Below are 14,749 nucleotides of genomic sequence, written 5' to 3'. Positions count from 1 at the left end.
TTTAAAGAATACCCAAATACTAGGATGATAAAAAGCATATTTTTGAAGCAAAGAAATGAATATTATAAAACTATATAATGACTGTAAGTTTGGTGTAATAAATTTTTTTTGAAAATTTCCGGAAATTATCAACCCAAATTTATATACATACATACATACATATATATATATATATATATATATATATATATATATATATATATATATATATATATATATATATATATATATATATATATATATATATATATATATATATATATGTATATATATATATATATGTATATATATATATATCTATATATATATATATGTATATATATAAATATATATATATATATATATATATATATATATATATATATATATATATATATATATATAAATTTGGGTTGATAATTTCCGGAAATTTTCAAAAAAAACCCTATAGTAAATATAAACCCTATAATAAATAAAAAAAATAAAATATCAAAATGTACCATCATTGTAGCCATGAAGTATATCTTTCTGATGTTCACCCTCGTATCTATTGTGCAAAATATCATTTATAGGTATATTTGAAGGAGTGTTAATTGAAAAAATCATTGACAATGTATCTTTATCGGTTTAAGAGTGACCGATACTCTTTAAAAAAATATAATAAAACAATTTAAATTTAAAAAAAAATGTTTAAGAAGAAAAATGAAAAAGTCAGTTTTTTGAGAACATCCCCGTCGCTAGTATAAAGATATATTCAAAAACTTCGCAAATATTAGTATAAAGATATATTCAAAGACTTTGCAAATATTAGTATAAAGACGTTAGAGGGGTCAGAGCGATCTCCAAAATTTTTAAAAATTTGAACAACTGACCATTAGATTTTAGAGATGAGTTAAAGGAAAAGTTCTTTGCAAATAGTTTTACCTTATCCTTGGGAGAGGCTATAAGACCGATATGTAATCAGAATGATGCATGATGGAATATTAGACTTGTCTTTGTTATCGAAATTGTTAAAAATCTCTAGAACCTAAAATCTTTAGAACTTCGAAGATAAAAAATGAGATTTAGTAATCTGAGATTAATGGACTTTAGTACCCAGTCTTTTAGTGCATGACAATACCTTTTTGCATTTCTTGCAAAAATAAAGTCGTTTGTATTCCAGAGAGTTGTTCATGTGAAAAAGATGAAACAATTATGATTAGCAGAATATGAATTGAGCGAGGCTTAACTAATTAAGCGAGGCTTAACTAGAAACTGATAAAAAATCCGAAATAAAATCTTCCATAGCTGTTTGATTCCAGATTATTTTCAGCTGAAAGACAGAAGACATCAGCCCAAGGACTGTCACAAAGAAAATCACAAAAGGAATCATAGTCAGTTCAAAGATAGCAGTATGAAGTGCGAATATAAGGTGAAGAAAAAGTACGAGATAATTATTTAGAAAGATCATAACATAGTCCAAATTACCTAAAATAGAACAAGAAAAAGCTGAGCACAAGCTAGGGTCAGAAACAAGGTACAAAATTGAGAAATTCAAGTCAAGTGATTAGCATCGTCTGGAAAAGTCACAAAATAACTATCTGAGTAAGAGATTAAGAAAGACAAAAATTTTAAGCTTTAGAGCCAGCAAGATCAGTTTATCAAATTTTAAGCTTTAGAGCCAGCAAGATCAGCTTTTATTTTTTTAAGGTTTATCAAAGATAAACCTTAAAAAATAAAAGCATTGGAGCATCTAATCTAACTTAAAGTATCTAACCAAAAGTAAATTTATTTCTTAGTATTTCGTGTATAAAAAAAACATGTCAAATACATACATACATATATATATATATATGTGTATATATATATATATATATATATATATATATATATATATATATATATATATATATATATATATATATATATATATATATAAAGATATAAATATATATAGATATAAATATATAGATATATACAGTATCGGACAAAACGAATGCAACCAAATAATGCTAATTTAGTTTCTTTATATAAAAGTGCTGCATTTTTTCAATTTAGAGAAATAACTATGTAACTGTTTAGAGACAAAGTTCTTTAAGTTTTATTCATCACAAAGTTCATTATTTGTACACGAAAATTAACAAATTAATCAAAAGTATTAAAAAAAGTTGATTTCCTTCTGGACATAAACAAGTGCAACTCGACAAAATCTTGACCAAGCTGTATTTCGCTATCAATATTTCGTGGCGAATCCTTTGTTGTCGATCACAGCCTTGCATCTTCGAGGCATAGATTCGATGAGGTGATCAATGAAACTTTGTGGAATCGCTGCCCAGGCCTTTTGGATTTGTTCAAACAGTTGATCCTTATTACGAACACCTTTACGATTAATTCTGCGGTTGACGATCTCCCACAGGTTCTCGATAGGTTTGAGATCCGGAGGATGAGGTGGCCAATCCATCACCGATAGGTGGTTGTCTTGAAACCACTGTTTGACTACTTTTGCAGTGTGTTTCGGATCGTTGTCTTGCTAAAAAACCCATTTTATTGGCCTATTCCATTCAGCATGAGGTAACATAACATCTTTCAGGATATTTTTATACATGAAACGGTCCATTATTCCATTGTTTCGATGTATTGGACCTAGACCGTTAGCAGAAAAACTTATCTTATGGCAGTAACGTAAATTGAGGCGTTTTCCGGCCGGTCGACATACACGGCAAATGCCATCGCTCCCAATGATGTTGAACTTTGATTTATCACTGAACAGGACAGTTCGCCATTTCTGCACATTCCATTCAATAAAAAATGAGATGTAGCAAACAGGAGTCTTTTCTTCTGGTTTTTTAGTGAAATCAGCGGTTTCTTTGCAGGGCGTCGAGAAAACAATCCGGCTTCAACAGTACGTCGTCTGATTGTTGGGTTCGATACAGGCAGCTCTAATTGCTTTTGTATCTCGACTGATGATATATAGGTATCCTTCTTGATGGATCTGACGATCATAGAATCCTCTCGAGAAGTGGTGGAACGTGGTCTTTCACCTTTGTTATCTGCTGCCAACTTCCCTGTAGAACGATATTTGGAACATAGTCTTGATACGGTCCATTTTTTCACGCGATATTTATTATAAATACTTTTTTGTGACATTCCACTTATGTAATCGCCAATAATTTTCTTTCTTAGTTCCAATTCAAGACTGTCGGGAGCCATTTTTGCACTTGAACCATAAAAATAATAAAAATAAATAATCACGCTTCTCAAGGCTTACCGTGTTACATTTACCTTGTGATGATACAAAAATGCTCTGTGGAACACAACGTCTTGGTTGGATGTGGACTGTATTGATGTAATGAAACACTTGTTGTATTTCACTTCTTGTATTAATGTTCTTCGATAAAACACTTTGATAAAACTCACTTCGATAAACTGTCTTGATAATACTGACTGATTGACTTCCATATACTGACTGAATTTACATGTCTCTTATTTTGTAAAATGAACTTGTGTGAACCTGTTCTGGAAGATTCCAGATGCTTCTTTTCGATGCTTCTGGAAGCTTCTGGATGCATCTGGATGCTTCTGAATGTTTCTGGATATTTCTGGATGCTACTGGATGCTTCCAGATGCTTCTTCTGGAAACTTTTGGAAGCTTCTGCATGCTTCTGGAAACTTCTGGATACTTCCTTTAATTATTAAATAACTTCCGTGACGTTGACATGGACCAGACTTAAGAAAATAAAACAAACCAAAAAAGTTGCACTTGTTTTGTCCGCTGCATAATAGCACTTGTCAACGAAATTCTGCCTGTGTGCTGTCACTTGTCAGCTGATTGCTCATGTCATGGCATGCTATGACTCCAGACTCCTGAACTGTTTGCTGTGGTAGTATAGTTCGTTTCGTTTTTAAGACATGTAAAATTAGGAACACTTTTTAGCATTGTTCGATGTTGGTTGCAAATGTTTTATCCAATACTGTATATATATATATATATATATATATATATATAAATATATATATATATATATATATATATATATATATATATATATATATATATATACATATATATATATATATATATATATATATATATATATATATATATATATATATATATATATATATATCACAGGTCAGAAATTGACCTTTTAGGTTTGATTTTGGAACACCCCAAGTATTTTTATAGAATCTTTAAGAAACCTTTAGGTTACACCAAACTGTAAAAATTAAAATCCTGCAGGTAGCACATTTTTAGAAAAGGCAGTAGCGGGGGATGACCTATGAAATTATCATGTTCAAGTGAAGAAACTTCCAGAAACACTGCAAGCTTTAAATTTTTATATACTAATACTAATATCAAACAATGATGTTCTGCCAAAAAAAAAAAAAATTATTTTTGGAACATAGAAAATGCAACGCTTTTGGGCACCAACCCCAAATAGGGCAAATAAAAAAATATTTTTGTACAATCTTATAGTAAATAAAATTTTATTCATAGAATTCAAATTTAAAAAATATATATATTACAGTTCAAAAGTTATGACCAAAAATCGTTTTATTTCCCCTCCCCCTTCCAAAAAAATGAGGAGGTTTTAAATTTTACATGACCGTAACTACTAAAGTACATAAGATTTTTTTATGAAACTTTTAAATTTAAATTTGTTTAATTTAAGTTTATTTATAAATTTACTCTTGATACTTTAGTATCAATTTATCAACTATTAAAATTACAGAGAGTAACTATTAAAATACATGATACCTTATTTATTAACGAAGAAAGGAAGGAGATTTAAGTTTAAAAGATAAGTTGAACAGACTTTTGATCTGTGCTTGTTGCTTTACTAAAAACATTGAGTGTATTCCAGTTACAGAAAAATTAGAAAAGCTTGTAGTAAAGCATTGTCATGATAAGTTGAACAGACTTTTGATCTGTGCTTGTTGCTTTACTAAAAACATTGAGTGTATTCCAGTTACAGAAAAATTAGAAAAGCTTGTAGTAAAGCATTGTCATGATGACTATAGTATTAAGGTTATAAACTATCCAGCTGGACTATGCCTTACATGTAAAAGAAATCTGTACCTGGTTAAAGCTGGAAAACCTCTTTTAACATCAGTTAAACGGAAATGGAACAAAGAATCTTTAAGCGATTTCTACTGCAGTAGGAGCTGCAAAAAATGCAAAATTTGCAAATTGGAAACTACTAAAATCTTTTCTATATTATACTTACTTTTTTTCAATTAGTTTGAATTAAATTATCAAATAATTCTTTAAATGAAAATAGACAAATAAAACAGAAATAAAATAATTTCAGGAAAAGTTGGTGTTTGCAAGAGTTCAAATGCTACTTGCTTAAAGTTTCTCAAAAATGTTTTAAAGTTATTGGTAAAGATGTACTTTATAAATGCTACCCTGGAAAGGAATCAAAGAATCTGGCAACTTATCTCTTAAATAAAGATATTAAAATAAAATATTTACAAAATACATTTCTTTAAAAATTATCAATAATACTATTATTTAAAATCTGAATGTTTTTTGTAATTATTTCATTTGTAAAACCAATTTTTCACTGTCTTATTGTTTAAGTTCAAGGCCAAGTAATGACCAATATTCTAAAAGATATATACTCAAACAATGACATGTAAAAAGGTGAAGAAATGTTGTTTTCTACTGGTATATTATAAATCTTGCTTTCTTTGCATATATTTGTAAAATGTTGTACCTTTGTAAACATTTTTGTCTACCATATATGTGGTTCCAAAGTCCCCATAACTCTAGGTCAAACTAGTATGAAACAGACAGAAATGCCGTTTTCAGAGTTTATCAAGCTAGTTGTTTGTTAGCAATTGACTCAGTTAAAATCAAATGTTCTCTTGAAGACCTTCAGGCAAAATGGAGTTAAGTTTGAAAGTAATATGGAAAAGAAATTGGATGATAAAACAAAGATACTGAAGAACTTCTATGTTTTAGAAAATGTTTCTTTGGAGGATAATTAGAAAGGAATACTAAATCATGTAAAAAGAAATTTAGTTTATGTAAAAGATATCACAGAATATCTTGAGTTTGTAAGAGTTGGCATAGATTCAGATTTGAGTATTTGATTTTTAATACAATAGATGAATAATGACAATATGCAAGAAAAACATAGCAACCTCACAGTATCAATTGAAAAACTTCAACTTCTTACTTGTAAATATTCTCTGGCACCAGACCTCAAACTCATCAACATTTTTTTGGGAATTTTAGCATTTAAATTACTTAAATAACTACGATTTATTCTTTAAATGAACTATTTTTTCAAATCTATAAATATTTTTAAAACTAAAAAATATTTATACACTTACGGTGGAAAATACAGTTGTTCCTGGTGTGACAGGGAAGCTGTTCTGAAATCTAGTTATCTCAGAGGTTTTGGAGACCTAGATAACTGTGTTTGTCAGTATGCTGATGCAGGCTTTCCTTAGAAACAAATAATGAACTTTAAGGTTATTAGTTTTTTTACATATTTGGATTCTAATGAAGAGCTTTTTATACAAAACTTAATATTGTGTTTCATTTATTTTCACTCAGAATGTTGTGAAGCCTTGTTTTATAAAGGAAGATGATCCTAAGAAGCTAGTCATAAGCATAATAACTTTACCAGAACCTCACCTTCTCATGAGTTTGGTAAATCACATTTGAAAATATATTAAACCCTTCTTGGCAGATTTAAAAAAACAAGTTATTAGCCTTGGTGTTATACGGAAAAGTTATCATGGAGGTACATATGATGGTAATGTTTCAAGAGCAATATTGAAAAATACAGCCATTAGTCATTCTGATAGAGCTGTTCCCTTTAATTGATACATTAAAGAAGTTTGACAAAGTTGCAACTGGTACATTTAGTGAACCACTAGATCTACAGTCTCACAAGCTTATCCAAGACTTTACAGATAGTTTTGAACATTCTTTTTTTTTTTTTTTTTTTTAAACACCTTCGCCTCCAACAAGGCTACAAGCAACCACAAATTAAAGTTGGAAGTTACTGGAAGAGAAAAGATGAAGATTGTAGAGCAAGATAACGATTGACAGACGACTTAAAGGATTGCAAATTATATAAATCAGGAAAGCAAGATGAAGGAAGCGAATTCCAAATATCTGATGTTCGAGGAAAAAAACTACACAAATAAGAGTTTTTGGAGCACTTAGGAACAGTCACAGTAAAAGGATGAGATTTAATTGAATAACGAGTAACATGAGAATGAATTTTAGTAGATAGCACAAGAGACGCCAGCTCTTTAGAGCAGTGCCCGTTATAGTATTTGTAGAAAAGAGAAAGAGAAGCAACATGACGATGTGATTATGGTTGGAGGCAACATGACGATAGTTGGAAGCAACATGACGATGAGATAATGGTTGGAGGTTAGCTGAAGAGCAGGTCCAACTATGTTTACAATGCATTTTGCACCTTGTCTAAAAGAAAAAGGGCATCATTAGAAGATCCACCCCAGATATGGCAACAGTATTCCATACAAGGCTGGATTTGAGATTTATAGAGATAGAAGTAAGAAAGTCTCGAGCTCGATAAAGAGATGCAACCTTAGCAGATGCTAATTTTGCAACATATTTGATATATGGTTTCCAAGAAAGATCCGAAGTAAGAGTTAATCCTAGAAGATGAAGAGTAGGTGACTCATCGAGTACATTACCGTTCATAAATATAGGAAGATCTAACTTATTGCGATAACGATTAGCCGAAAAAAATTAAGTTTTATCTGTATTGAAGTTCACCAGCCACTGTGGCTAAGTGAACATTATAAATATGAATATTAGTAAATGATAGGTTTAGAGAACTTGGTGATGATGAGGGTTTTTTGTGTTTTATAGTTTTTGGTACTTTATTCATTTTAAAATTAGATAGAAAAACTTGACTCAAAGCATAGATAGTACTCAGAACACTGTTTAATAGCCCAAGCAAATTCCTCATTACTACTAATAAACCCTAAGCCGTGACAAAGGGCTCCAAATGTGGCCTCCGCAATGCACACCAAAAGTACAAACAGGAACACCATCCATCGGCAACATGGCACTGTTAATACTTTGATATTTTTCAGCTGTTGATGGAATCAGCCTCTCTGAGAGCTACCACAGAGTTCAGGAAACCTGACCAGAGTTCAGGAATCCAGCCAGCCTCAGAACCATAAAACTGAGTTTTAGAACTGTACTGAGGGTACAGCTCGAAAACTCAGTTTTAGGAGATGTTTTAGAATGAGTTGCCTAATCATAAAAACAGAGACACAAACAAAACCCATGCATTGAGTCAAGAAGATCCAAAATTCAATATCCTAGACTGAAAACAATATATTAAAAATACATCTGCATCAGCCTAATAGTTGAAGAAGCGGTGCGAGGCTGGTCAACAGATAGAATCTGTTTACCCCTAAAGTCTTTGCCTAGGAGGCCTTCTACAAGACAGTAGCCGAATACATTTAACATCTGCCCAAGCTGAGTATTTTTATCGAGACACCATCTCTAGCCTTTACTCAACCAAGAGCCCCAAGGCAGGGGGTGTTATAAGTCGGAGTTGACATCTCCTAGCCTTTGACTAAAAAGGCGTATCCTACAAGGCAGCAGGACATGAAGCAGATTGTACTGGGTTACATGTTACCACTAGCAGGATAATCTGACCTAACATATTCTCAAACATACTGTTCAGAAGTAAGTATGATATAAACTTATAATGTTTAATAACTTCTTTTACTTGAAATTTTACTTTATATACACTTATATATTTTAGTTCTTGAATAAAAGCCTCACTGTGACATGGAAAGTACATGCAATAAGTTCTCATCTAGGAGCCTTTATAGGTATGCACAGCTGACCTCTGTCAGGTTATAATGAATAATCAACAGAAGCCTCACACCAAAAAATGAAGGCTGTTATAAAGAGATTTAATGTATCTGTCCTTAACTCGCAGAACAGTGAAAGAAATAAATGAACTGCTGAAACTTTTTCCAGCATGAACATGTAGTTATTGAGCTAAACTTAAATAAAACAAATAAACTTAAATTAAACAAATTTAAATACCAATTGCAAACTTTGTTTAATACTAATTAATCATCATTACCTTTAAACAACTATAAACAACTAATAAATGGCAATTATTGAAGTTAAGCTAATTTTATACCATAAACTATATTCTTTTGTATAAAAATACTAGTGTCAAAAAGACAAATGTGTTTAAAAAGTGAAGCTAAGCAAAAAATATTTATTAACAATAAAGGGGCTTATGATATTCAGGCATTCTGAAGGCTAAAATCTTTTGTATATAAAGTCATATAATCACATGGTATCATATGGTTATGAAAAGACAGATGTGTCCAAAAAATAACTTTGATTAAAGTCTGAGAACAAGAAAACCCCAAAATTTGAGGCCACCTGCTCTGATTGAGAGGGGGATATGTGCATTTAAAAAACGTTTTTGCAATTTCTTAAACCAAATTGAAATTCATTATAAAATTTCAAGTTTCATAAAAAAATCTTATGTACTTTAGAAGTTATGATCACGTAAAATTTAAAACCTCTTTTGTTGGAAGGGGGAGGGGGAATAAAACGATTTTTGGTCATAACTTTTGAACTGTAATAAATTTCTTTAAAATTTGAATTCTATGAATAAAATTTCATTTACTATAAGATTTTACAAAAATATTTTTTTATTTGCCCCATTTGGGGTGGGTGCCCCCAATTCGTTGTATTTTCTATGTTCCCATAATAATTTTTTTTTTTTTGGCAGAACATTATTTGATATTAGTATTAGTGTGTAAAAATTTAAGGCTTGCAGTGTTTCTGGAAGTTTCTTCAATTGATCATGATAATTTCATAGGTCCTCCCCCTTTAAATACCTTTTCTAAAAATGTGTCACCTGCAGGATTTAATTTTTACAGCTTTGTGTAACCTAAAGGTTTCTTAAATAGAATCTATAAAAATATTTGAGGTGTTTCAAAATCAAACCTAAAAGGTCAATTTCTAACTTGTGATATACACACACACACAAAACATATACAATACATACACTTTAATACATAAATTAATATATATAAAAAACAGAACGTTTAGTTTTAAAATAAAAATAAAAGAAAAGATATTGATTGAGTCTGGAAGTGAACATATATCAAACTCCACTTTAGGCCTAACGTCAATCAACAAGTGTGGTTTATTCAATAAACGCAAGTTGGCGTATTCCTAAAAAATGTGATTTTATATATTGATTTTTATTTACTTTAAGCAAATCTAACACACTTTCCTGATTAAAATAGCAAATTTGTTTTAATTTATTTTAAAATATAATAATTAATTTTTTAAAATTATGAGAAAAATTTTATGTATAAAAATTTAATATTTCATTATACATCTTTTATAAATAACAACAAAATACTGTACATCTTCATAATATTAATGTACACAGCATGTGATAGTGTATCATACAGTATTCTGCGTTAAGCCGCAGTGATAACTATATAAAATAAACAATACCCTCATTTTTGGCGATAGAAAAATTTCTTTAAAAAAATATTACTTTAAGGTATGATAAAACATTGAGTCAATATTAAAAAATGTGCATTTCATCTTACAAAAACACAAATTTTCTCTATTTGTTTGTTTTACTTATCAAAACTCACAGTTTTCTCTATTTGTACGCTTCATTTAACAAAACTCACAGTTTTCTCTATTTGTACGTTTCATTTAACAAATCACGCAGTTTTCTCTATTTGTTCATTTTATGTAACAAATCACACAGTTTTTTCTATTTGTACATTTTATCTAACAAAACTCACAATTTTCTTTATATGTACATCATTAAACTGTTCAAACCATCAAAGGAAATATTTAATATTTTTAGAATTTAATTTTAAATTAAAATTAATTTTATTTAGAATTACTTGTTAAATTTTATTGAACAATAAAATTTGTCATTCAACTTTTATTTAAAAGTTCTAATGATAAGTTTTAAATTTTTATGAATATATAAAGAATGGATAGAAATTAATTCGAAAGTTCATTTTTTAAACACCTTCATTGTTTTAAGTATCTTCATTATTTTTAAATATCTCCATTGAGCATTCTCATTTAACTGCAAAGTATCGCTTGTCTGCATTTAAATTTTCATTAAAAATTATATTCTTGGTAAATATTTGGTTTAAAAAAACTATTTTTCAATATTGCAAAAATAGTTATAATATGCAACAGGAAAGTATAAAATTTATTTTATGCCTTCAAAAACAATTGTTTTTTTATAGATTAGATTAGATTAAAATCTATTAGAACAGTGATACATGTTCTATAGAACACGCATGTCCATAAAATATGAAGGACTCTGACAACGTGCCCTACAATCACATAATAGATATGCGAGATAATTTACAAAATATATATATATATTACAATTATATATAAGGCCACAATTATAAAACAAAACTAGTCAGCCAGAACAGTATTTTTCAAAGTCAATAAAGTTAAATTTAATTTTGAAGCTCTTGATATTTTTGGCATTCACGACATCAGATGCCATGTTATTAACATGTTATTCCAAATATTAACAGCCCTGAGTGAGAAAGAATATTTACGGATATCGAGTTTACGTAATTTTAGTTTGCGTAATTTTAAACTATGTCCTCAAGTGTAAAAATAGTTGTTAATTAAATAGAAACTTGATTTATTTAGACAAATTAAATTGTTCAGAATTTTGTAACATGTAATCATGTCTTGCCTAAGGCGACGAATTTCTAGTAGTTCCAAACCAAGAGTTCTAAGTCTATTTAAACATGAAAAGTTATTTAGGTTAGCAATTCTCTTGGTAAAACGTCTTTGTACTCTTTCTACTGTTTTATTCATTTCAGTGTGGTTTTGCAACCAAACCGGAGAGCAATATTCTAAGATCGGTCATATATAGGTAGTGTAGTAGTCTTAGATATCCTTGAATGTTTGATGCGCGAACGATATTTGAAATATGATTATTGTAATTTAAGTAAGAACATGGTGTAAGTAAAAAACTTTGTGTGACCATGGTCACACCAAGATCTTTTGGGTTTGTAGACCAGGTTAAACTATGATCTCCTAATTGATAGTTGTAATTTATATCTTTACAAAATGAAGTAGGTGTTATTCTCTGATTTAACTACGTACTAATATAATGATAGTAGTTTATTTATTTAATTAAAGGTTTTGGTTGATTGTAATTTCGTTGTTTTTTATTTTTTTCATTATTTAATTTTTATTTCATAATTTTTCACAAAATTATCTCAAACTATTTTTTAAAAACAAATTATAGTTTTAATTAAAAAATTTAAACAAATGAATAACATTTTTGGCATATAATCAAATCTTTTATAATCAAATGATTAACAAACCTCAATTAAAATTAATCATTTAAACCTCAAACTAACCTCAACAGTAATTCTTTTTGCATCAGGTAAGATGGATAGAGATATTGCCTATTAAAGTTTCTTTTATAAAGTTAATTAAATAAGACAAGAATTCATGAAGAATTAGAAACCAAAATTCATAAAACATTTGAAGTATATTAACCTTATCGGTATGAGCTGAACCACAGAAACGCTCTTGATCCACAAGGTGTGTAATAGTTGGATTTTTTCCGCATACGCTACATATATCCTTTTTTCCTCGTAACTTGATATTTCGGAAGACGCCACGAAAGCCATCAAATAAAAGCATACTACCATTATAAGATGCTACAACAAAAAAGTAATCACACAGTAAATAATAAGCAGTCAACAGAAAATAACAAGCAGTCAACTAATAAATATATTGACTAATTAGTTTTAAGGTCAGCTGGTCAAACTGACTGACCAACTTCGATTATGTTTTTATTTACCAACCTTAATGCCTAATAAATATGTTAATATATATTTATATACTATATTTACATATTATATACATTAGTACAAAACCTTAATAAATATATTATTTAAATAATAAATATATTGATTAATTAGTTTTAAGGTCAGCTGGTCAAACTGGCTAACCAACTTTGATGTTTTTATTAACCAACCTTAATGTTTTATATTTATTAGGCTACACATGATTTTGTATATAGCCTTGTATGACACTAATCAAAAACATCATCGTGTATAAAGCCTTGCATGAAAACCAATAATAATAACATACTGAAATATACATTTGGAGATTGCAATACATAAATTGTACTGAAGAAATAAACTAATAATTTATACTATACTATTATATTATAATTAAAAATTAAATACAAATATATTATATAATATATTCATATTGAATTTTTTTTTCAACTTTTAATTTTATCTTTTCAATACTCTTTAGGAAGATTACATCTAAATTTCGAAAATTCAAATTATAAAAAAAAGATACCTCACAAGAAGTTAGAAATTATTGTAACTTATTTTAATTTCAGTATTTACCTTGTAAACTAGAAGTATAGTAAGTTTCAGTAATTTATAGAAATTAACTGCAAAATGAATTTGTTAATTTTGTTAATATTTGAGCAATTCGATTTTATTGTTTATCTTTAAAGTTTTTTTATTTTTTAAATCTTACTTTTGTTTCTTCCTTTAAATACTACTTTTTAAAATAAACTTTCTTAATCTAAATGGATAATCATTTCAAACTTTTCTTACAAAATATAGCATACTTTCCTTAGAAATTATATCATAGCAGACATTTTTGAAATTCTTTTAGATCTCAAATATATTTTAACAGCACAGAATGATTTGAAATTTTTTTATCAAAAAACAACTTTTTTTAAAACAGTCTGCTGCACTTAACTAAATGTGTTCTATATAATACAAAAACACTAGGTTTAAAATTTTTTTGAATAAAAAATATTTTTAGCGGTGCCTCAAGACCCTTAAAAATTTGGCAGGTCACTAATATTTTGAAAAAAAAAAGTTTTTCTATAGTATGTCAACCTGGTACTCAAAAGAAGCGAAATTATATAAAAACTTCAAAAATTATAATCAATTTACATAAAAATAGTTTCTAAAAACTTAAAAATATTGACTTTTTTTATTTTCATCTTGAAACCAATAGTTTTTAGGAGATTAAAACTGAAAAAAATATTTTTATTTAAATCGATTATTATTTTTAGAACACTAATTATATAGAACACATTTAGTTAAGTGCAGCAGATTATTTAAAAAAAAAGTTGTTTTTTGAACCACCCTAATTAATATATATATATATACATATATATATATATATATATATATATATATATATATATATATATATATATATATATATATATATATATACATATATATATATATATATATACATATATATATATATATATATATATATATATATATTATATATATATATTATATATATATATTATATATATATATATATATATATGTATATATATATATATATATATATATATATATATATATATATATATATATATATTATATATATATAATATGTTTGTGTGTGTATATATATATATATATATATATATATATATATATATATATATATATATATATATATATATATATATATATGTATATATATATATATATGCACACACACACACACACACACACTCATGCATACACACGAATATAATCAAATTGAAAATAAGAGACATACTTGATTGACAACAAATAAGTTTTACAGCTTCTAATGCTTGCAAAGAACCTATAACACCAGTAACTAAAAAAACAACTTTTTGTCTTTAAAATTTATAATAACCATTTAAAAAATTTTAAAAAACTACAATAATATATTGAAGTAATATAATTTTCAATCAAT

General features: G+C 27.9%; 1 protein-coding gene across 3 annotated transcripts in view; it reads right to left on the bottom strand.

Moving 5' to 3' along the window:
* Positions 1–14,749, bottom strand: part of LOC100199634 (adenylyltransferase and sulfurtransferase MOCS3) — a 46,967-nt gene that overhangs the window by 1,559 nt on the left and 30,659 nt on the right. The window contains exons 8-12 of one of the 3 annotated variants that reach the window (XM_065805103.1): positions 14,588–14,650; positions 12,521–12,684; positions 12,379–12,426; positions 10,081–10,177; positions 480–551 (exon numbers count right to left, since the gene is read on the bottom strand). In XM_065805103.1, coding sequence (XP_065661175.1) covers positions 480–551; positions 10,081–10,177; positions 12,379–12,426; positions 12,521–12,684; positions 14,588–14,650 — 444 coding nt within the window. Of the gene's footprint in view, positions 1–479; positions 559–10,080; positions 10,178–12,378; positions 12,427–12,520; positions 12,685–14,587; positions 14,651–14,749 lie in introns of all 3 variants that reach the window. The other 2 variants (XM_065805102.1, XM_065805104.1) reach the window with 2 other exon arrangements.

This window comes from Hydra vulgaris, chromosome 09, assembly GCF_038396675.1.
Source record: "Hydra vulgaris chromosome 09, alternate assembly HydraT2T_AEP".
Taxonomy (NCBI): Eukaryota; Metazoa; Cnidaria; class Hydrozoa; order Anthoathecata; family Hydridae; genus Hydra; species Hydra vulgaris.
The sequence above is the reverse complement of the archived record's forward strand: the minus strand, read 5'-3'. Positions and strand labels throughout refer to the sequence as shown.